This window comes from Pteronotus mesoamericanus, unplaced genomic scaffold (assembly GCF_021234165.1).
Source record: "Pteronotus mesoamericanus isolate MK-2021 breed Mesoamerican mustached bat unplaced genomic scaffold, CSHL_Meso_final scaffold_174, whole genome shotgun sequence".
NCBI lineage: Eukaryota > Metazoa > Chordata > Mammalia > Chiroptera > Mormoopidae > Pteronotus > Pteronotus mesoamericanus.
In genome coordinates this window covers 44,996,157-45,020,285 of record NW_026555309.1, presented here as the reverse complement: position 1 = coordinate 45,020,285, position 24,129 = coordinate 44,996,157, and the positions used below count along the sequence as shown (strand labels likewise).

The 24,129-nt window shown below is 54.2% G+C and overlaps 1 protein-coding gene across 6 annotated transcripts in view; it reads left to right on the top strand.

The window, feature by feature from the left end:
* TRAPPC9 (trafficking protein particle complex subunit 9) overlaps nucleotides 1-24,129 on the top strand; it is a 258,056-nt gene that overhangs the window by 13,886 nt on the left and 220,041 nt on the right. For 4 of the 6 annotated variants that reach the window (XM_054590526.1, XM_054590524.1, XM_054590525.1 and 1 more), the window contains 5 exons: nucleotides 183-311; nucleotides 8,139-8,165; nucleotides 16,164-16,285; nucleotides 18,416-18,541; nucleotides 23,714-23,930. In XM_054590526.1, the coding sequence (XP_054446501.1) occupies nucleotides 183-311; nucleotides 8,139-8,165; nucleotides 16,164-16,285; nucleotides 18,416-18,541; nucleotides 23,714-23,930 (621 nt within the window). The remainder of the gene's footprint in view (nucleotides 1-182; nucleotides 312-8,138; nucleotides 8,166-16,163; nucleotides 16,286-18,415; nucleotides 18,542-23,713; nucleotides 23,931-24,129) is intronic. The other 2 variants (XM_054590529.1, XM_054590528.1) reach the window with 1 other exon arrangement.

Genomic DNA, 24,129 nt, shown 5'->3' with positions numbered 1-24,129 from the left:
TGAAAGGTGATTGGGGGCATGTTCCTGTTTGTGACAAAACCAGTGATCTGTAGGCTTGACCTTTGTTTTGGGGAGAAATGGGCACTTCCACATAAAGCATTCAAAGCTTGTCAGGCGCTGCGATTTGAGCTGATGACGGCCACTGACTTTGTTAATTGCCCTTTTCTGTTTTTTATGCCCAGCTGCCCTTGAAGGGCTATGTTCGGCTTCTGTCATCTATCACTATCCTGGTGGGACCAGTGGCAAGTCCGGGTCTCGGAGGTTCCAGGGGGGCTCCCTGCCGGCAGAGGCGGCCAACAGACACCGGCCAGGTGAGTGTGCGATCGCTGCGGGCGAACTAAGTGCGGCATCTGTGGATCCGGGAATCTCACATAGGAGACATTTTCTTCTGGTTTTACTGAATATTTATCAACCGCATTGAATCTTATGAATAATATTAATAGATTGCAATGATTGGTTGATTTCTGGAACACTTGCATAAATTTCATTAGACTGACTTTGAAGTTCTGTGTCTGTGTTTTCTTCATGATTTCTGTGTATTTGATGAAGCTAATCCCCAAGGTTAGTTTTATTTTTTTTAAGATTATTTTTTAGAGAGGAAAACGGTGGGAAAAAGAGAGAGAGAAACATCGATGGGAGACACACATGTCAATTGGTTGCCTCTTGGACGTGCTAGAGTTTAGTCTGAACAGCTAATCAGGGTCTGGGCTTTTTCTCAGTCTCCCAGGTGATGAATTTCTCTTACTGAGCTAAATCCGATTTGCTTGTGTTTGTTAGCGCCGATGAAACATAAAACAAGGGGAGGAGAGGGCTCACAGATGCTCGTTGAGTGGACTTGACACTTCGACACTTACGGAATAAACTTGCCTGTAATGGTTCCAGGTATAGTTGTCACATGGTATAGGCCACAAAGATAATAACAGAGTGCAGAGGTCAAGGCTAGACACAAGACTGCTGGGTATCCTTTGTTCTGTGAGCGTTTTGGACATATGTCCCCCCGAAGAGAACGCCCCGGCAGTTCAGCGTGCGTGTGCGGGACGGGAGAGGCCTCGGACGCCGCTCTCCCCTGCGCTGTGCTGGCACCGTGGCCGGCAGAGGCTGCCTTTGCGGGCCAGGTCCTGTCGCTGCAGCCTGGACCTCGGTGCCCGCTCCGCAGAACGGACGGTGTGGGTGAACTGGAGCCGTGCTTGGAGGCAGTGTGTCATTCCTCAGCGCAGCTGCCCCTGACGATTTTAGCGGTGTCTCCGCATTGGAGAGGAAGGGGAGGCCTGCTGAGAGGCAGGGGAGGAAGCCTGGGGTCAGAGGCCGTGTCTCGGCGCCCCCACCCCCTCCCCCGCCACGTGCTCCGACTCGGACTGGCAGGCTCACCGCTGTGTCTGTTCCTGCTTATCCTCATTCCTGTCTCCAGTGCGAGGTTACAGAGTTCCAAGTCCTGCTTTGATCCCGAGCCAGCCGCTGGTGCTGTCCTGTCCTGCACACCCAGGAAGGCGGGAGCGCGGCTGTGCTGTCTCAGGAGACCGCCGTCTGGGCTGCCCCCGGGGGCGCCCCGGCGGGAGGTGGTGGCGCCACCCCTGTGATTTGAAGGTTTCGCAGCGACACTGTCCTACTGAGGCGCTGGAGGCTTTTTGGAGCAATGTTTCTTTTTTTCCCTTTGCTGAACATAAGCAAAAAGAGTTTCCAACTTTCTTGAAAAACTGCTCTGTCTGCAGAAGAGAAATGTCTTTTTTTAGCGTTGCAGAGGGACCTGGGAGTGTTTACCACTGAAGGCAGTCTCTGGGGGGCGCCCTGTGAGGCCCCGGCAGGGCTGGAGGCCACGCCGCCCGCAGGGAGGGCGGAGCCCTTGCCCCCGGTCCAGCGGAGAGGCTGGTCCACCGCCGGGCCTGATGGCAGGCGTGTGCGTCGCCCTGCAGGCTGGCTTCAGGGCGATCGGTTGGTCTGGCGTGGCGACCTCCCCTTCCATCAGGACCCTGTGGCCTCTGCCGTCTGAGGGGAGGACCAGGCGACAGCCGACCACTTAGCACTCACCCTTGAAGGTGTGCCTCGGGGTCCTTCTCCAGCAGCAGAACTGCAGAAATACAGGCGGAGGAAGCGTTTAGTCTCTCCGCGCCTCGGCGTCCTTGCCAGTCCGGCGGGGAAGACAGCCACAGCCCTCCCCTCCCAGGGCTCGCGTGAGGGCTGAGCGAGACCCACATATAAATGCCCGGCACCTGACAGACGTGGGCAGCGCTTGTCATCAGTACGGTTGACATTGGTGATACGAGTTCAGGAACAACGTTGAAAGACTTGGTCTTGTCCAGGTTACGTGGTTTTCAAGTGAGTTTCTTTGGAGAAGAGAGAATGTTTTCCCACTTAAAGTTGAGTTATCTTAGTTTCAAAAGAATTCTGTATTCTCTACCTTTTTTTTGCTTTAATTCTTCTTTTAATTTTTTAAAGCCTTTACTTTCCTAGCAACCAAGGATATGAGGCCACTAATTCTCCCCGCCCCCCCCCCCTGGAGACGTGTATATGAACTTGCAAGTCTATAATTCACGGGCACAATTTGGTTTATTAAAAGAAATCAATAGGACATTCTGCAGTCAACCCAAAAGGAAATGCCTGTCGACTAGGAACGGTTTCTCCTTTGTAGTTATTGTACTGTTTCATCTTCCTTAATTTATTAATGGCACTCATCCTCACCATCGTAACTATTACAACAGCAAGGCGTTTCCCAGCACCTGCCTCGGGCAGCAGCTGGCCACGTGCCTTCCTGCCCGCCCGCCTCACGGCAGGCGTGCGAGGGAGGGCAGGCACCAGGTCCGCCCGTGGCTGGTGCGGGGTCGGGGTTTCAGCCGTGAGGTCACCTGGCCCAAGTCACGCAGCTGGCGGGGCAGACCCGGGACTTGACCCCGGTTGGTTCACGGGCACGGCGTGCCGGCCTGGTCGGCCCCCGTCAGCTTCCCGGCCGGCTGTCACGGGGCGACGTGGGTGCTGTCAGCCGCAGGCGCCTCCAAGGCGGGGTGGCCGTGAGGGTATGAGTTGGCGGCAGAGATCAGAATGGCTCTTTATTTTTCACAGATGCTTCATTCTCAGTGAACAGCCTAAAACATCAACGTGTTAAATTCTAACTATGTTAGCACTAAAAACAAAACATTAAAATGATTATCGTGCAAAGGAGAAGTGGATTTTGAAAATCCAACCATTGCTAATGACTTACTACTTTTTTTTTCTAGTGCTACTAATTGAGAGAAAATGTTATAAAGACTGAATTGGTTGTATCTGGTCTTAAATATGGAAGAAAAAATTAAGCCACAAGGATATTGAGAGGAAGTAAAAAGCTATACCTTTTTTTCCCTGATGATATATGTTTTATGGGACTTGGGACTTTGTCAGCTTTTTGTGACCCAAGTGTACTTTTTCACTTGCGAAGGTAGAGCGACGTAATTCCCCATGTGTGACCGTGATAATTAGTTCCCACGCACGCCAAGCCCTAGGAGGCGCTCAGTGAACGGGAGCTGCCGCGGGGAGTGAGGGTGTGAGTGAGGTCTCAGGCTGCCTCAGGCTCGAGCACTGGCGGTCTCTCTTTGCTACATATTCAGTATATATACGCAGATGACGTATCTGATTACGGTTCAAGTGGTCAGGGTTCAGTTCCTTTTCTTCTGGGTGCTCCGTGAAGGTCTGAGTGCACGTGCGTCGCTGTCGTCAGGTGGCAGCCCTGCCTTCCGCGGCAGAGCTGGCAGGTTATCTGTGCGGAAGGTGTGTTGTGACAGCTCGGAGTCTGTGCGGCCCTGTGCTCACCGCAGAAGGTGCTTGGTGCCTGGGAGGTCGCCACAGCCGTTAGGCTTCACCACACCAAGTATCGAGCTGTTTCCAGAGACTGAGCTCGTCTCCTTTGCAAGTGAAGGGCATTGGGATTTGTTTTTGTACCCTTAATAGGTTTGAAAGCTCAGTCACCTGTCACTATTCCTTTACAGAGGGAACGAAAGGGGAGCCGCATGCAGTTTCAGGGTGCAAACAGGCCTTCGTGCGCCCACGGGGCTGTGCGGTGTGCAGTTGCAGCCCTGGGGGAAGCTCCTGTGAGGCGCGGGACGGTCTTTGTCGCTGGGCCGGGCGGCGTGCTGGCTTGGGCAGGGCGCGAGGCGGAAGGAGCGCGGCCTGCGGGGCCAGTTCCCTGGGTCCCCATTGCCCTGGTCTCTGGGAAACCGTGGCTTTCCGCTCCAGTGTCAGCCTCCGTGAGCCTATCTCTTGTTTGTGTGCTGGGGTGTGAAAGATTTAAATTAAGCACCAAACAGCACCCCTGTCCCCGACGCAGAATTCATGTGCTGGCTAAGCTGTTAGTCAGGGTCCGCGAACGCCCAGTTTTTAAAAACCCTACCATCGCTTGGCACCCAGGCAGTGTTTCTTCCCCCGCGACCTGGAGCACCACTGTTGGCCATAGATGGCACAGTCGCAGCTTTGAAGAGGCAGCCTCACGTCGTGGCAGACTTACACACAGCCCTTCAATGCGACTTCCGTGTGTGATGCTTCCGAACGGTGCGCTGCCTGCATGCGTGGGACAGCGGTCCTAGTCATGGCTTATTTTCATTCCGTCACCTCAGCAGAAACGTGCCAGACGGGCTGGTGGACCAGGGAAAAACCGGGCCTTCCTTCCAGTATTAGAACCCAGTCAGCCTGGCTCCTGTGAAACAGGGAGGCGCCGCCTGCAGGCTCCGGAGGGAAGGAGGCCCCGACCCCAGGCGTGGCCCCACTGCCCGTCACTTCGTGGGGGGCACCGGCTTGGGTTTGGGGGCGGTGGCTGCCGGGCCTCCCCTCTGCGAGCCGGGAGCTGGCGTCTGCGGCGCCGAGTTCTGAGGGCGACCCCTTCTCGTGAAAGGCCTCAGAAGCCGCAGCCGCTGTTTCACGGGGGCCGTTGCCGTGTGGTCTCTGTCAGCGACCAGGGGGTTGGAGCTGTAAGCGGGGTTCCGAGGAAAGCACCAACGACGAAGCGCGCGAAGGGCTCGAGGGGGGGTCCTTGGCGCCCACCCTCACGGCCCAGCAGCAGCCGCAGCGTCACCGATGTGGCCTTGGCATGTCGCCCTGACCCTGCCCGTAACCACAGAATGGCCTGTGAGTTAGAGCGTGTGGCGGGTTAGGGAGGCCCAACAGTGACATTCCTGTGTTCTCTGCCAGCCGACTGAGAGACCAGGCACAAGACTGGGCAGGAGGAGACAAACATGACTGTTATTGCTGATGAAGCTGCTTCGCCATGAACTTCAGGGACGCAGGAGAATGGGTGCCTTGGTGCTGCATCCCAGGACTAGACCGATGCCCAGGGCCAGGCAGTGCCTTCCGACAGGAGGACCCGCCCGGTCACACCCGGAGTGCGGGGCGCTCGCTCCTAGGCGCTCCCTGGGGGCGTCACAGGCCAGCTGGCCTCCCCAGGTCCCTGAGCGCACGCCCCCACCTGTTCTGTCAGGGGGCAGCGGCGGCGCAGGCCCGGGACTGCCGGGGGGGGGGGCCTTCCTCGGGGAGCCCTGTCCCCCGCGAAACAGGCCATGGGTGGACCAGAGGGTGCTCGCCAGGAACTTGTGAACCGGGAACGAGGATGTCCTCGGGGACTTAGGCTAGCGAGGAAACAGGAGGCGATTAGAGCCCAAGGTTGTAAAATCACCTTCACAGTTAACATTTATCAAACACTTAAAATGTGCTAAACACTTTTCTGATCATTTACATAAAGTTAATCCTTTAAATTCTCACAAAGGCCCAGTGAGCCATTATTATCCCAATAATTAGGTTATTATTCCAGTTTCACAGATGTGGAGGCTGAGGCGAAGAGAGCACATAATGCGACCAGGGTCCCAGAGCTAGTAAGTGGCAGAGCCGGGATTGCACCCGGCGTGCCGGCCGGGCTCCCGAGGCCGCTGCCAGGTGCGCAGCAGTGCCAGCACACGCATTGGCGCATGTGCTCACCTGGACACCAGGCAGGTGGCCACGGGAGGGGGTCCGGCGAACGCTGACTGTGGGCCTCGGCCACTGTTGCAGAGAGTGTGCTACAACCAGCCTTGGGCGCGGCTGCCCCCCAGGTAATCCAGAGGTGCCCCTTGCTCTGCCTTGCCCATGCTCACCACGCTGGAGAGGGCGCGGGAGGTTGGACTGTGAGTTTCCGTTCAGTTGAGACTTTTCTGTCTCCTTCCACATGAATACATGCGACCTGCAGTTTTCTTACAGTGGCCTCTCGTGAGCGTGGTTAACACACACTCCATCTGTTGGCGCCTGAGGACGCCAGTGATCGCCTTTCTGAGCACATGGAGGTGCTCCTGCCCCGGAGACTGGCCCTGGTCTCCCTGAGTGACCGCTTCCAACGCCAGCGATCAGCGCCGCTCCCCAGGCACGGAGCCTTCTGAGCAGGCCAGCTAGTCAGACAGCAAAGCCCACATGTTACTCTCGCTGATTAGAAAACTGAGTACCTGGAAGAGAACTTGTTAAAAAAAAGAAAAGAGAAGAGGAGAGGAGAGGAGGGCTCCCAGAAGTCCAGTTAGATGTCAAAGTCCGTTGGGTAAAAAGGTGTCCATTTTTTATGGCTGAGCTTTCTCTTCGCTCTTTGAAAAACTTCTCTGGCCCACGTGGCTCTCAGATGCACACTGGGTTTGATGAAGGGAAGGGGACGCACAGGAAAGGAGATGCACAGGAAAGGTGGCTTCAGGTGTGCGTCCCCAGCAGGGAGCAGTGATGGCCGGCTGCCCACGCGAGGCCGGGGAGACTCACAGCGCAGGGAAGTAGCTGGGAATGCTCTGCAGTCTGAGTGCGGCTGGGCCCCGCCCCGCTAGGCCGTCGCTTGCTGTACTGAGAGGTCACATCATCGAGGGTTGTGATAATGACTTAGGTACCAAAAAAGTTTCAGCCATATTTTACATTTCAAGGGTAAGGCACAGAATAATATATTTGACCAGGTTTGTCCCTGAACAGAAGGCTTTTAGGGTTATCTGGAGACGTGGCCCTGTGCGTATCTGTTAGCCAGCGTCAGGGGCGGGGGTCCTGGGGAGCAGGACGGCGGGCGCCCGGCTCCTCTGAGGTCCAGCCTCTCCCTCTGCAGCGCAGGGTCCGTCGCCCCGTCCGCCTGTGACGGCGGTCCGGCGTTGTGCGCAGTGCACGGCCACGTTCCACAGGAAGCACCTGTGTTTATTGTGACCGTGGCTTCTAGATGGCAGTGCTCTCTAGGCTGCGTTTAGAAATAGAGATTGCCAAGGGGGGTGGTGGCAGGGAATGGGGACATCTGTAATCGTGTCAACAATAACAGTGAAGGAGAAATAGACGTTGCACTACACCGGGTAGCCCAGCGCGGACCGTGACCCTGGGCCCGGTCTCTACGCAGGCGCCTGTGTAAGTACTCGGTTTCAGTCGGAGTGTCTCACGGGACAGTTCTCTGTGAATCTGTTCCTGTGTTTACACATGATCACGGCTGGTGGTAAGCATGAGTCTTGGAACTGGTGCCACTTGGGTGCGCCCTGACGTCTTCAGAAACTGCGTTCTGCAGAGGAGGCTGACCGGGGCTCGCGCGCATCGGCAGCCAGACGGTCAAGGCTTTCTGAGCATCTCGCAATAATGAAATGAACTGTTTTGCATTTTCAACTAACTACAAAGTTACTTCATGATCATTGGAAATCATCCTTAGTTTGTGAAGTGTGCGTAATTCTGTGTGTGTGTGTGTGTGTGTGTGTGTGTGTGTGTGTGTGTGTAAGACTTTAGGAAGCTTGTGATAAGTTCCACATGGCCAATTGGTACCTCTCCCCCCACCGCCGTACCCATTTTGAGGTGTGGGCATATATTTTGCACAAATGAATCATTGTTCCTACTATTCCTTTGCCCTTTGGTTTATTTATGGAAGGAACAAATTCTCATACTTGTTCGAGAAGAATTGGGGTGCATGTGCCTAGAAAGTGGGGAGGGGGAGAGGTGAGGAGGCGCTCACAGTTTGTGTAGAGGTAATGGTGGCTTTTTTTCCTTCAAAAGCAAAAAGGCACTGACCTTGTCACATGCTGTTATTCAGAATTGCTTTTCTGACCCGATAGAAGTGTCTCACATTTTTCAAGTCTATGTGAAGTAAGAAAGATGATTTAGTCGTTACCTTTAAAGCAGTTTTGTTTTCCAGATAAAAGACCGTCCTCTTTTCTTTCTTCCAGGGGCACAAGAAGTTCTCATTGACCCAGGTACACTGTCTATGTGCTTCGTTTCTTTCGGTTGTTTTTTTTTTTAAGTGCTTGTTTCATGGTGGTGTGAGTGAATGGTTAAAATGTCTGGATCGCGGTCTTTGGGACGTTCTGATTTAAGTCACTTTAAATCAGAACTGTCAAACCCTGATTATCGCTTGGTCCCTGGTTGGTGGGGCCCCCGGTTGCTTTATGTTGTCTGTTGAGGGTCTCCCTTCTCTGGCATGGCTACGCGAGTGATTTGCAAAGTGTGCTTCCCAGTTCTTTGAATGCATTAAGCATGCTTGTCCAGTTAATTCTGAATTTGTTCATAATAATGACTTTGCTCTGATCCTGTGGTTTATGCTCCTCCCACTATTAATTTGAATTTTGACCGCATTTTCTACATGTACTCAGCATGGGAAGAAATTTTGCAATTTTTACAGAGGTGGGTTTGCTTTCCCCTCTTAACACCTCCTGTGATTAATCTCTTTTATTGCAGTACCTAATTATTTTATAATGAGCTTTATTATTTTCTGGCTTAATCAGAAACAATGACAAAGAGTAAATAAAAAACTGAAAACCTGCCTTCCTTGGAACACATTGATTACATCTTGTTGTGCATCTTGATTCTGAAATGAAATGGCTTCAGATTTGCAGATTATTTTGTTCTAACATCGTGTTGAATCCTTTCCCTAGGCTGGTGCTTCGCGATCATTTCTTGATAGGGTTGGTGGAACATGTAGAGAAAGAAACAAATTCTTTGTTTTTAGGAGACCTGAGGGGCTGATGAAGGATATTTTGAGGGAGGGCGGAGGATGAGTGGCCGCCCCCCAGCCCCACGCAGGAACTGAGGAATGATGACGTCAGTGCTGGACGTTTGGCGTTTGACCAGTAGAAGCTGTCGAGCCCAGCCTGGCTCGCCGTGCCCGATGGGATGGGCTGCGTTCCACTGTGTCGGCTGCTTTACGTGCCGGAGAATTTGACAGACGCTTGTGCCAAGGAGAAGTAGCCTGGGCCGTCAGGAAAACCAGTCAGTCGTTGAGATAAAAAAAGTATATATTTTTATTTCTGAAATGTTTCCACATAAGGTTGTGCTGAGAGGCAGGTGAGTTTGGAGTGCTGGAGAGCAGGAGTGTTCTGTTCTGTGTTTCGGCGGGGTCAGGACCCTGGCCCAGAGGCCGAGGGGGTCAGGGAAGAGCGCAGGAGCCAGCACGGGGGCTCCGGGCATCGTCTGGCATGGCCCCATGAGGAACATATGGGCGTGATCGCTACTTTGAGGAAGAGCAAGCGAAGGGAGTTGGGATTCTGCTGTCGCCACGTCTCAGCTCTCCCGTGGCTTCCGCCTCTGCCCTCAGGGGCCTTCATACCAGGACTGGCCGCAGCCAGGCGCGCTTGCTAAGGTCTCACTGGAGTCCCAGCGTTGCTCTCTTCCCCGCTCCTTCCCCCGGCAGGTGTGTTGGTAGGGGTCACCCCGCAAGTCCCAGGAGCGATGAGAGGGACCCTCCTTAGTCTCTCAGCCGAGCAGCACACGCTCTCCTGAAGCTACCATGCTGTCCAGCTGCGCAGATGCCCGTGCGCAAGGCTCACACAAAATCGCGTCTCTTCCATGAAATAGAAGTCAGTAGGTGTGTTATTTGAAGCGAACCATCTTCAGTTTGTGCTGCCTGCTTTCCACAGCCAAGTCGAAGGTCAGAAGGATGAGATGTGGGTACCCTGGGCGCCAGCCGTCAGGCTGGTCACAGCCGCGGGGCCGCTGAGCCCAGCCACGCTGGAGGCCCAGTTCCCTGTGCTGCCCAGGCAGCGCCCTGGCCTCCTCTCTGACCCGCGCGCGCCCCGCGACTGCGCCAAGTGAGGTGGCCTCCGGGCCAGTGTCAGTCACCGTGAACCCGCATCTGCTGTCTAGTTTTCACGTCGAGAGGACTGCCTTCCCTCTAAATGGAAAGTCACAGTGTGTCTTCCTGTGTGAAGCTGCTGTTCTGGGCTGCCCTCTGTACTGTTTAAACAGCTTAGAGCTGTGCTGTTGACTCATTTGCATGCACAGTCCTGTGCTTCTTGCTGTGTTCTGAGCGGCACGCCCACCGCCGTCGGCCCTAGGGTGTGGTCACTGCCCCACAGGAAGCCCTGTACCCACTAGGAAGCTGCCACTCCCCCTCCCTCCCCCAGCCCACGGCCAGGCAGCCACTCCTCGGTCCCTGCGGATTTGCCACCTCCGACGTTTCGTGTTGATGGAGCCCGGGGACGTGCAGCCTTTGTGACTGGCTTCTTTCACTCAACATAACGTTCGCGAGGTTCATCCGCACCACAGCCTATGTCAGCACTTCACTTCCGTTGTTGCTGAGTAATTAACCTTCCGCTGTGTGGACGCACCGCGTTTCGTGTGCCCGGGCACCGGCGGAGGGACACTCGGCTGGCCTCTGCTCTTTGGCTGTTACGAGTACTGGCGTTATGAACATTCATGTGAAAGCTTCCTGTGTGGACGTGTGTTCTCAGTTCTCCTATGTATATGCCTAGGCGGTGGGTGCTGCGGGGCCACACAGCAGCGCAGTGTGGAGCTGTCTGAGGCGTGGCCAGGTGGCTTCCCAAGGCGGCTGCTCCGTCGGCTCCCCCAGCAGCAGCGTGAGGGGTCCAGTCCGCCGCGCCCTCCCCAGTCTCGTTCTCATGTTGCTGGCGGTACTGTCCTTGTGCCTGTGCAGTGCCGTCTCATTGTAGTTTTGACGTACATTTCTCTATAGCTAATGATATCGAATAGCTTTTCATGGTGCATACTCACCATTTGTATGTTTTCTTTAGACAAATGTCTATTCAGATCCTTTACCGACTTTTGAGTTATCTTTTTGTTACCGAGATGTAAGAGCCCTTCTTGTATCCAGGTACCGGCTCCTCGTCAGATACGCCTTCTCCTGCTCCGTGTTGTCTTGGCCCTTTCCTGATGGTGTCTTCGACGCACGGACATCGTGCGTTCCGGTCTCTGTTCTCCCCGTTGCCGGCACCTTTGGTGCCCCATCCCAGGTCAAGGTGCTTCAGGTCAACCTCCCACGTAAGGAAAGCAGTTGAAGCCTCGCACCACTGGGAGCCGGCGCCACTGTCTTGCCCCGTCGCTGCGGGGGGACGGCCCGTGGACGAGGAGCTGAGGTGCCGAGAGACCACCGGCTCGCTCAGGGCCACACTGAGGATGTGGGGCGTGGCGCTCAGACCCTCGGGCTTGTCTCCAGCCTCTGTCCTCTCGCCAGCACAAGCCAGTTTTTATAGGAATTATTTATTAAAAACACTTTGCCTGTTTGATTTCTTACTAGATTTTTTCCTAGTGGAGGCCCCATCTCTTCATTTGCCTTCCAGAGCTCAGCAGAGGTTTATTCGGGTGAAATGCAGGTGGGAGCTTCACGACCGGTTAATTTCTGCCTTTCCCTCCTGCGGGGGTCATTGTCAATGGACCCAACAGGATCAAATTCAAACCGTTTCTGGTCCTCACACCAAAAGTGGAGCCGTGACCACAGAATGCTCGAAGAACGTGTTTGATTGATTTCATTTTGCTAACCAGCGACATGGAAGACCCCAGTGCTGGCACGGATTGCACGCCTCCCAGAGCGGGGCCACTGCCTTCCTCGTATTTCGTTTCGCTTGCTCACAGAGTCCAGATAGTGCCCAGTGTCCAGCAGTGCATTAGAGTGCGGTGGCCGTGAATCACGGCCGGGGAGACCGTGACAGCAGCGCTACTGTCAGCATCGTCGGGGACGGTAACGTGGACACGGCGCTCGGAGCCCTTTAAAAGGACGGGGGCTTCGAGGAGAGTTCCATACGCCGCACACAGGCATTCCTACTACTTTTAGCTCTTAGGCATATCAAGGTTACGTAGCAGAGTAATCTCATTAGCTAGATTTGGCTAGAGAAGTAGAATATTCTTCTTAATTAAAATGCTCTGCCTTGGTTCAAGTAGTTGGCACCTGTGAGTAAACAAAAACGAGTTTGTGTGTATGTGACTCGGGCGCAGGCTCCTACCCCCCGCCCCCCGGTTTGTCGGGGCACCTCTGTAGCCCTTCAGTGATGCTCTTACCTGGGCGCTCCATGGAAAAGCCGTCTGGGCCGAGGGCAGCGCGCCGAGGGCACCTGCCGCGCACCGGCCTCCCCACCCTGGGCGGCGCCCGCAGGCCTGTCCTCTGTGCGCTCGGACTTGGCTCTCAAGTGGGATCTCCCTTCACTCCTTGGGTTTTCAGGATTTCAATGAGAATTTTTGAAGATGAGTGTTTTAGTATGTTGTGTAAATTTCCCTAGAAACTTGATGTGTTTGTACTTTAAAATTTTCAACTTACAAAAAACTTAAGTGCACTTTTGTTATTTTTCACTAGGTATTCTTTTACCTCTATGTAATTAAAACTTTTTTTTTCAAAAAGTGAGGACGTATTATGCATATTTTTAAAAAATACCTTGTTCTTCTTCCAGTCATGTTCTTTGAGGAGAAGTTAGAAAAGAAAGAAGAACAAAATAAATTTTAAACTTCTAATCTCCTCACCTAGGGATGTTATAGTAAGTTTGAAATTGGGAAGTGTAAATCCTCCAACTTTTTGTTTTTCAAGATTATTTTGGTTATTCTGAGTCCCTTGCATTTCCGTATAGATTTTAAGATCACCTGGTCAATTTCTGCAAAGGATTCAGCTGGGATTTCGATTGAGACCATGTTGAATCTGGGTCCTTTGGGGGAGTGTTGCCATTTTAAGAATTTGAAATCTTCTTTTGTGAACATAATTTTTCCATTTATTTGTCTCTAGTTTTTCCCAAAGGTGTTTTGAGCTTTTGGAGTATCATTTTATACTTTTTTGGTTAAGTTTATGTATTTTATTCTATTTGATGCTATTGCGAGTGCAATGGTTTTCTTAATTTCATTTTCAGATTGTTCATTACAAGGATATAGAAATAGTTTTTATATATTGATCTTATAACCTGCAACCTTGCTGAACTCATTTATTAGCTGTAATAGCTTTTTTCAGAGGATTACTTAGGGTTTCTATATGTAAGATCATGTCACCTGAAAAGGAGATAGTTTTACCCTTCCTTTACGATTTGGATGCCCTGCTTTACCTTTCCCCCCTAATGGTATTGTCATGACTGCCGTGTCGCTGCCTTGCTGACTTGAGCGGTGGGAGGGAACTCCTTGTCTCGTTCCTGATCTTCGAGGGACAGCATGGAGCCTTCTCCCTCTTAAGTGCGACGTGAGCTGCAGATTTTGTATCTTGACCTTGATTCCAGCGAGAACACTCTTCTATCCCTGGTTTGCTGGCTGTATTTTATAATGAAGGGGTATTGGATTTTGTCAAATGCTTTTTCTGTGTCTACTGAGATGACCGTGCGTTTTTATCCCTTAGTGGACTTACACGGCATACTGTGCTAATCAATCTTTGCATCTTAACCCGACCTTACATTCTTGGGATAAATACCACTTGGCTCTGTTGTACAGTTCTCTTGTACATTGCAGACTTAGTTTCTGGCACTTTGTGGAGGGCCTCTTCGGTTCGTTGACACTGAGTGAGGTATGTTTTACAGCCTCAGATGTGGCCCACGGTGGCGTCTGCAGTGCGTCCGCCTGGGCAGGCCGTGAGCTCTGCTGTTGTTGGAGCTGCCCGCCCGGTCTACCTGCTGCCTTTCTGGGCCAAGACACTTAGTTTCATTTTGTACTTTCCCTTCCCAGCTCAGAAATCAGACATTTGTCTAAGGTGTCCAGTCATTTTATTGGAGAATGGATGCTATTTAGAAACCAAAATCTGGGCACTCAAGTGCGTCTCGCTGCTGGGGTCCACTGCTTGGAGGCCCTTTGAGACGTTCACTCTGTTGTTTGGAGTCCGCACTGGCCTCTCCAATTCCAGCCCCAAATCCCAGGCCTCTTTCTAGTCTTCCTGCGCGAGAGACACGTCTTCCTTCCTCGGCAGGGGGAGTCGGGCTCCTGAGGCTGTCGCTGTGACAGCGAACATCTAAGGGGACTTGGGTGGTGGTTTGTGGCTCCTTCTGTCCTTGTCCTGAGGGTAAATGCACCGGGCTGCGACTGGAAGTTCCTTGGACTTGTTCTTGAATCCTCCCTGTTGGTGTAATTATGTTGTCTGTTTGGAACACAGTTAATGGCTCCTGTTTATATGCCGCTGAAGGGGCCCCGTCTACTGATTGGTAGCTTTTACTGCATAGAACATGAACAAGATCCAAAAGTCACAACTGCACAAAAGGCACACCAAAGAGGTGCGCCCCCCGCCCCCGCCTTGTGCCGCCTGCCTTGCGGGCGGTCTGCCTTGGCTGTGCGCTGCTGGGATGGGAGGGGGTACCGCACGAAGCGTGAGGCACCCCACTTGGAACCCCATTATCTTTCCCTTCCGTTCTCCAAAGGAAAACAGTAAATTCGACAGTATAAGTTGTTAGGACTAATGAGATACAGCAAGGTGACCTGTTGTCTAGTAAATGTTATCCCATGGCTGTGACAAACGTGTCAGACTCGGGAAACCCCACAGAACACGACGGTGCAGCGGTTCAAGACCTAGGCCCCGCTGGGACCCTCTCGGGAGTGACTGACCCTGTGGCCTTGTGAGCCCGTGGGGAGACTTCACGGCCTCAGACTCGATTCCTCACCTGCGGGGGGCGCAGCAGGGGTGCCTCCGTCACGGAGCTGCCGTGGTCGTAGGTGAGGGCACGTGGGGGGCCCCTAGCCGGGGTCTGGTTCCCCGGGCGTGCCGCTCGGACGGGGTCCCAGCAGGCTGCGGAAGCGCGCTGCGCGGGGCTGCGCGAGGCTGGGGCCAGGGCCGCAGCCCTGTGAGCGCCCGCCTCTGAGCGTGGGCCTTGCCGATTTGAATCTGCTCGTTAAAAAGCACATATTTTCGATATCTTTCCCAAGTATGCCCTTTTCTTTTATTATTTATAGTTCTGTATGCTCGTCTCTTGCTGTGACTTTCACAAAATCTGCAGGAAACACAATCCCCAGCCACCTGCCTCTTCACATTCCCCATTGTGGGCTTTCCTTCCCTGAAGGAAACTGGAAGGGGGTTTGGCATAGGACATTGTCTCTGTTCCCTCCTCTCGGAGTCTCTCTGTCCATCCGCCCACCCGTCCTCTGTCCATCCATCCATTTATCGGTCCTCTTATCCTTCTGTCTCATTCGAAAAAACGTTTGTGGCAGATTGCAGACCAAACAGGCAGGTGAGAAAGGCGGCCCGTGTGAGACAGTGGGGTCGCGGAGGAGCTGGTGGGAGCGCGGTAGGGGTGGGGCGCCTGTGAGCCCCGCCTGCGGGGACACCCTGCAGGGAGCGAGGAGACCGGGGTTTGTGGGGTGCTTGTCCGTGAGACGAGCGGGTGGCTTCGGGGAAGCGCAGCGTTTCCTGCTGTCGAGGCTTAGGAGACTGCTTTTTCCCGTGTTCTGTGAACTGAAAGAATATCTCACTTTGTTTTTTCCATGAGTTGTATGTGTAGCTGGTTACATTCTGGAAAGGGAAGCTTCTCCCAGACTCTTCTTGGTGTGAGTTTGCGGGTTAAGGAATTACAGGTGGTTCTGCTCTTTGGTAGGGGTTGGCCAGACGTAGGACCTGGCAGCCGCAGAAAGGAGACCGGTGTTTATAAGTTGCCTGTTTTTTTTAGTTCCATCCAGTTCAGAAAACGCTTTCATTCCACCTGTCTCCCTGGGGGGGTTCAGCGGCGTCCTGCGCCGTAGGGGCGTGCAGCCCGAGGCCGATGCGAGTGGGCTGCACCGCCTGCAGCGCGACTCAGCTCGTTGCGAGCATGGTATTTTTACATAATGCATTTCACGGTCTGTAACAGATTTCAGCAGGGAGGAGGAGGACTTACTGTGAGCTGATTAACAAGTAGTGCGAGGCTTTGATGGGGAGACTGTTGTGGGGAGTGGGTACGCTATGAGGACTTTTCAAACCGTTTCATTATTTGTATTTCACTAGGGAATGCTGTTTGCTCTTGTTTGTGCCCCCCTTTTAAACTAACAAGGACACGAGGCTGGGAAAGCAAAGGCTTATTTCTGCTCTTCCTCTGGGTCTGCAGGCGCCCTCACCACCAACGGCATCAACGCCGACACCAGCACCGAAATCGGGCGCGCCAAGAACTGCCTCAGCCCGGAGGACATCATCGACAAGTACAAGGAGGCCATCTCCTACTACAGCAAGGTGACCCTGCCGCGCCGCCGCGCCTTCCCCACGGCGCCCTGCCTGAGCACGCGGCGCTGCGGGGGCTTCTAATCCCTTCTTCCCGGGAGCGGGCAGGTGCTCCTCCCTCATGCATCGTGCTGCCTCCCCCCAACTTTTTTCTGATTCAAAATAATGTATACTTAATGTGATGTGTGGAAAAAGGGGAAAAAAGCTATCATAGCCCCACTGCTCAGAGGTGGTCATTGCTATCACTTTTTATCTGTTTTCTGGTCTTTTTGGGTCAATGTATATTATCTGTATCCTAAAAGATGGTGAGCATTCTGCACATATTTACCCTGTGGAGACCCACACGTGTCCTGGACACATCCTGTGCTTTCTGTGCCACACAGAAGGCGGCGCTGCTCTCTCGTCCCTCCCCGGCGCCCCGTCCCTGCAGCCCTGCGGGCGGTTAGCTTGGCCACGCACTGTTGGGTGAGGTGAGGGTCCGTGTGAGGGATGAGGCACCCCCCCTCCTGAGCCCCTCGTCGTTCCCTTCTTTGCTCCCAAAGAGTACATTTCAACAATATAAATCTTTGGAGGTAATGAGATAAAAAACCCATGACGTGGTTTTTAAAGACCTGTGCAGTATTCCTTCTTGTGGATGCATGATTTTTTGTACCTTGGACTTAAAAAATTATATTCCAAATACATTTAATGAAATAGCGAAAAAAACCAAACAGGTTATATAGAAGGGTGCTAGCCGGTGAAAAATGAAAGCCCTACCTTCCTTCGCTTCATTTCTTGAGAGTAACACAACCATTACTAATTCGGTGCTTCCCTTTCATGACCTTTGTGCCTATGAAATAGATTTATGAAATGATACATGTGAAACACATGTAATACGCATGCATGAAGTGCATGTAGATCTACGTTCTACTTACAAAAATGTGACCACACGTCCTATGCGATCCTGCAGCTCGCTGCACTCACTCGGAACATATCATGGGCGTTCTCCCCCTTAGCCCTGCTCGCGTCTCTCACACGGGGCGGGGACGCCGTCTCCCCTGCGGGTGTTGCCATTTGTTCGCCGACACCTTTTGTGAGAGACCGTCGCGAGCGTGGCCCGGGGCCCACGGTGGCGGGACGGGCGGGAGGCCTGGCCCTGCAGAGCTCCCTGCCGGCCGAGGGGGCTGTGGCGCTCGTCCCAGTGGCGGACCTGAGGCCGCCTCTCTCCCCACGCTCCGAAAAAGGCCCTGCTGAGGGTCCCCTACGGACGCTTTTGTATGTGATACAAGTAGGGAAAGAAAGTTAACATTCTGCGTTTTTCTAGCTGTAGTTTTGTTCTTTTGTCTCATTTACTTCTTTTCATCTTTTCTTTCCTCTTCACTCCCTCTACCAAGAGTCCGAGACTTCCCCATGCTACCCAGAGCGCTGGTTAGAATTACTTTGAAGGCTGGCCCATCACCGTGAAGAGACAGTGTTAGAAAAAACACGTGTGCACTTCTGGGACATGATCTGAGATCTGCGCGTGCATGCACCAGCCCCCTCTGCTGTCTGAGGGAGCGCCGCCCCCACGGGCCGCTGTCCCCGGGCGTGACGGTGCAGTCCCTTAGGCGGACCCTTCTTGCCTGGCTTCGTGAATGATTTTTATGGGGGAGCAAAGTGAGGTGCTTCTCTGTTTCGTACGCCTTCATCCAGTCTTCATGCCTGGACCTGAGAGGCAGGATGGAGTCAGGGGAGGGCAAATGAGAAGGACAGGCAGGGCTGACGTAGAGGCTGATACAGAGCAAGAATTCTTGCAACAAAGTAACGTGAGTTAATTATAGCTGCCTTAAGGCTGCAGGCTTGAGAGATGCTAAAGTGTTTCAGAGATGAGAAGTGAAAGTGAGTAGCAAAGTAGCCTTTGATAATATAACACTTTGAAATTTTGTGAGGCATCCAGCTATTGTGGCTGTATTGGTTGACAATGCAAACATGCTTATACAGCATTCATAGGTTCCGCCATCCCACCAGCCTCTTTTGTCCCCCTAAGGGATAGACTTTCTGAAGCACGAAACCTGCCCCTCGGTGGGATGCATGCTGGGCGCTGCTGCCGGCACCCTTGGGTCCCTGTGGTGAGGCAGGCCGCCTCCTCCCCCTTTTCTGACGGAGGCCCCTCTCTCCCTGCAGTACAAGAACGCTGGCGTGATTGAGCTGGAGGCGTGCGTCAAAGCCGTGCGTGTCCTGGCCATTCAGAAGCGGAGCATGGACGCTTCAGAGTTTCTCCAGAACGCCGTTTACATTAACCTCCGGCAGGTGGGTTTTTGCATAGCCCCTTTACCTTTTTTACCCAGCCCTCTACCAAATTTTTAACTTTTGCTTGGAGAAACAACTTTGCCCCTTACCAACTTTGCGACTTTGAGCAATCTTTATGCTCTTTACCTTTCTCTTGTCAGTTGTGGAGTGATTGTCATTTGCAACGCCATCTGGGTCGTTACATTTATAAACGTGGAGTTTGTGCAAGTCCGGCTCCTTTACACAGTAGTGTTCCACAAATACGCCCTACGTCAAGTCTGGATGTGTTTTTAATCAAACAGAATTGTTAGAGCATTCTGTTGCCGGCTGCTAACACAGAACTCCAAAATGGGTGGTCTAGGAAGATTTTAGACATTCAGCTAACTTGGACCCTGTGGGCAGGGCAGCCTAGACGGCTGCAGTGAGCCGTGTGCTGAAGGACTTGCGCCTGGGGTCAGAGCGCAGGTCCTCGCTGAGCACGAGAGTGTGCTACCCGCAGGAGGTGGCAGTGTGCTACCAGCAGGAGCCGGGACAGGGCCTCAGAGGCCCAGAGGCCCGGGAGGGGCGCAGCCAGGGCGGGGCCTTCTTCAGCCAGGGGAGGAGCTTGGCGTTTATTCTCAGAACAGTGGGCTTTAAGAGGGAGGTCTTAGGAGTGTGGAGCTCTGTGGCCCACTCGTCTCGAGTGGGATGAAGGCGATGTGGGAGGTCAGCGCGGAGCCCAGGAGCAGCCCCGGTGAGCCACACGGTGGTCCCCCCTGAGTGGCAAGGCTGTGGCGTACACAGTGAACAGATTGCTGGCTGTTCACAGATGTCCTGGCTGTGAGAAGGAAAGGCTAATCGTCGCGTGGAGGAGGCCAGAGGGCTCAGGCCTGGGTCTCTGTCTGTGTCGATCAGGCGGACACGATCGCTGTGCTTGGAGAAGGGAAAGCCCGGAGGGAGCTTCGGAGGAGGTTGGGTGGGGTGCAGAGGCTGCGGGGTCTGTGGGTCTGCGGGTTCAGGCGAGAGGGGGCGGAGTGCAGGGGGACTTCAAAGTGCGTTTATTCTTGAACGTATAAAAATGGATGAATAAGAAGACTCCTGCCTCTGCCATTCCGATGTAACACCTTAACACTCTGCCATATTGACTGCTGAGGTTCTTAAGTTTTCAAATAGAAATAAAACAGCAAATAGAAATAGTTGATCAGCATCTTAGAGTTAACGTGTATCTTTCTCGTACATATTTTGGTATTTGATATGTTTATAATCATAACCTATAAAAAGAACTATTTCAGCACGTTAAGCATATGCACTCTGGACGCAGACTGCTGGGGTTGAATCTGGTGTCACCCTCTCTGGCAAGTGACCCGCCTCTCAGAGCCTCAGTGTCCCTTCCGTTCGGAGCTTTTGCGGGCCCGGCCCCTCACCACCGCTGGTTCCGGGTGGGACTCCGGGGGGGGGGGTGCTGGGGGGTAGGTGCCTCACGGTGCCTGCGACCCAGCTGAGCGTGTCCATGCCATAGGTGCCAGCACGTCCTCAGGAAGGGGTTACGACAGGTCTTTCGTTCTACCCGGATGTCTCCGGTACAGGTGGGCAGGGGGCGCAAAAGCCTGCCGCCCCACAGTGGAAGCGTCGGGTATGGGGGAAACTGCCCGCAGGCGGTGGGCTTCGTGCTTTGGGGAGGGACGTTGAGAGACTGAAGCTGCGGGCCTACGGGCAGGCTGGCTGGGGGTGGGCTGTTGGGGGGACTTTGGAGAGGACTTGCGTCTTGAGAGTTGCTTACCCTTAAGGACTGGAGTTACTTTGCCAGTTAATGTAGAAGATTTGGGCTTTCTGTGAAGCTGTGTTCACAGGTGGGTATAGAAGCATATGTATTTTATAAAATAAGATGATTTTACATAAAATTGGTGGGAATTTGCTGCACTGGGACCAGCTCTCCTGCTCTGCTGGCTCGGTGTCCATGCAGAAGGAACACCAGGGGGCAGCAGAGGCACGTGGCAGGGGCGGCCGAGCGCTCCACAGGCGCTGGCGCTGGGTGCCCGTGGCCACCCCCCCACCCCCGCACTTGGCTGTAGTTCACGCAGCCGGTGTGTGCCTGCCAGGTGAGCAGACAGCAAAATAAAGAGTTCTGGTGGGATTTGGTGATATTAAAAAAGGGGTTGTACTGCTTATTCCGAAAGGAAGCTTTTCATTCTTGACCAAGTGTGTTCCTTTGTGGAATTGATGGGTTGTGTCTCTTCCTGTGAATGACATTGGCTGCTGTGGAAATTTTGAAAGGAACTGCGGTGTGATTACTGCGGTAGCCTCTGCTCGAAGGAGTCCCGCGCAGACAGAAGACGAGATAACGTATTTGGGTTTGGTGGTAGTTGAAGGGTTTCTGCACGTTAGCGGATTCCGGGTGGAATTCCTCTTCCTTTAGTGTGTTGTCAGCCTGTAAATTGGAGCTGATAACACTCACTTTTTCGTGGCATTGTTACGCGTTCTAACGCACAGCGCTTGGCGCGCTGCCGGGCGCGTCGCGGGCATTCCGCATGCGTGCCTGCCCCCTGCCAGTGCGTCGGAGCGAGGCTGCCCACCGGGCTGTGGGTTTGGCTGTGCCCTGTCGTCCCTGCGGCCCCCGTGCTAAGTGCAGGAGCCCCGACTGACAGAGCAGGAACCCAGGGTGAAGAAGGGTTATGTAATTTGTCCAAAGGCAGGCCGTTATGTCAGAGGCCAAGGGGCCCCGGAAGGCAGGCTGGCTGGCAAAATCCTTCACTCTGCGTTCCCTGCCGGAGCCCGGCGACGAGGCACAGTGTCACTGTCGGTGTCTGTCGGCCCTAGAACCTTCTGTGGGCGGCAAAACAGACTTGGTCCTGCTCTGCTAGCACTTCAAGTCTGGAGGGGGAAGCAGGTGCTCCATGGAGATGCGTGAAAGTAAACGATGACACACTGGGTCCTCTCTGCGAAGGGTGCTGGGGGTTTTTTAGGCTGGCTGTCCTGGGGGCACTCGGTCAGCACGTGAGGGAGACAAAAGGGCCGAGCGCCCGTTGGCCGGCACCCTGGGCCCCACTGATAGTGCTCCTGGCAAGCGGCTGCGGAGGCGTCTCCCAGCGCATCTCTGACCGCTGCTCCGGGGTTTGCGCCTGTGACTTCAGAGGCGAGAGCTAACAGTGATATTCCTGTTTCTTGACTACTCATTGGGAGTCGTAGATCAGTGGTAACTGTACAGATTGTTTCATTTACTCTTCCTAAACAATCATTAGATTTTAAAACTCCCCACTAAGAAGGAAAGTGCCAAAGTTAGTAATGTTACTTACTAACAAAATTACTAACTTTGGTCTGAACCCGGGTCTTTGTGGCTCTGTGTTCCCTCCCTGTACTACCCTTCCCAATGGCCAGGCGACCTTTTCATGTCAGCGGTTTCCTGTTGCTTCCACCACTTTCTTTTTGGTAGAGTAAAGCAGGTCTACACTTCTTTCAAGCTGGAAATGGAACGGCGACTTAGCAGCTGAGTTCCCTGGAGAGCCCACCCTGTGGCGGCAGTGGCTTGGCTCCCGCGGCTTCAAGCCGCTTCCCTGGAGCCTGCAGACACCCCCGGACTTGGCTTTTGTGACCTTGTGGCCCGCCGAACAAGTAGAACTGGGGCCTGCTGATTATTGCTCCCTAAGAGAGCAGCCGGTTGGAAATGAGTTTGGGGATTTGATTTTGTTTCAAAATGTCATGAGGATCTTGGCCTAAAGTTCTGCCTGGGACCGTTTTAAAGCCCCCAGATGCCTGGGCTGTGCCGTCTGTGCCCGCTGGCCTGGCTCATGCTGCAGAGCCCCCGCCTGGGGCTCAGGGACCCGGGTGCCCCTGCCTTTTCCATTCACAGCCTTTTTCTGACTTGTGGTGGCCGCAGTCACATGTATGGTGTCTCGGTATGTTCAAGGGTCCCAAAGAAGCACGCGAGTGTGCCTTGGCGACCGTGGTGCTACAGCCTCGCTCCTCCAGTTGGGGAGAGAGGCGGGGGGACTCGGGTAGGCTGCCGGGCAAGGCGCGGGCTCTGTTCCCGACGGTCGCCTTCATGTTAGGTGGCGGCCTCCCCGAGGGCCCTGACCAAGACTGGTACTGTGTCTCCGCAGGGACTTTGATCGCACTTGGTGGTGCCACGTGGAAGGCCTGGGAGTTCCCGGTGTGTGGTCAGGGTGTTAGGCACAACTGCCTCTCCCGGGAGGCCCCCTGCGTCCGCGGCTGTGGCTGGAGCCTCTGTCCTGGGGTCTCTTACTTTCCTGGAAAGCAGAGACTGTGCCCTTCCCAAACCTGCTTGTCCCTAGGCTCTGGACCTCAGTGTGAAGCCTCTGGAGAGGACAGTGTCTATGGGGCCCTGGGGTGGGCAAAGGCTTCTCATACCAGGACGCAGGAAGTGGGGGGACCAAGCATGGCAGTGGGCGTGGGGAGGTGGGACAGGAGGAAGGGACCCAGGAGCAGCCGACAGGCCTTCAGGTCATGCTTGTGCACGCACCGGGCTGTCTGGGAAACAGGCTGACTGTCGTGGGCAGCAAGAAGCGCTTCCATAAGCAGCACAGCCTTGCACAGGGGTGTGGGCTCCAGCTGACCTTCCTGGGCGACCCCAACTTCAGTCGGGTCTCTGACGCTTCCTGGCTGTGTGATTTTGCGCAGGCAGTCGGCTCTTCCCTGAGCTTTAGGTTCCCTCTAATCGTTCACGGGATTGTTGTCCCGGTTACAGAAGGCGTGCTGTGTTTGCTGGCGTGTGGTCTGTGCTTAAGGAGCAGCAGCTGCTCCTATGTCGCAGGGGTCCGGGGGAGTCTGGGTAGGTTGGGGGTCAGAAAGCGGCGCTTGTCTCTGCTGGGCTGTTGTCACTGGCAGGTCGCTGTGGGCCTCGCGGTGCTTGCCTCCTGTGTTGAGAAGTTTTGTATCTGATGAGAGTCCCTGCCCAGACCCGGGTACCCGGAGGAACTCGCGTTCCTTTTCCTCCTGAAGGAGCCCCAGTCTGCAGCCAGGTGCTGTGCAGCGACGCCTTCGCCCTGGGGAGTGTGGCCAGGCCAGCTCAGGGGCAGCGTGGAGCTGGCTTGCTGCACGGCGGTCAGGGGGCCTCCGTGCAAAGCTGCCTCCTGGCGGTGTCCCCTCGCCTTGCGGTGACTGGCTTTCCCGCGTGTCTTTGTTTTATAAACAAGCTGTTCTGAATTTTTCACTTTCATGTGTCTTTCAAAAGCCTTCCTCTTTCTTCCTGTGCTCCAGCTTTCGGAGGAGGAGAAGATTCAGCGCTACAGCATCCTCTCTGAGCTCTACGAGCTGATCGGCTTCCGGCGCAAGTCCGCCTTCTTCAAGCGGGTGGCGGCCATGCAGTGCGTGGCGCCCAGCATCGCGGAGCCTGGCTGGAGAGCCTGCTACAAGCTCCTGCTGGAGACTCTGCCGGGCTACAGCCTGTCGCTGGACCCGAAGGACTTCAACAAAGGTACCGGCCGTCTCGTTGCCGAGACTGGAATGTCGCTTTATTCTGTTAACCTGGCCTGGTGCGTGCACCTGCCCTGCCCGTCAGACCCGGGGGTCACAGCGGACCAGCACCCTGTCCTGCCCGGGTGCCTCACATACTTAGATGGTAACAAAAGGCTGTGGGGCGCTGCCCAGGGTCTGGCATCCCATGACCCCTGAGC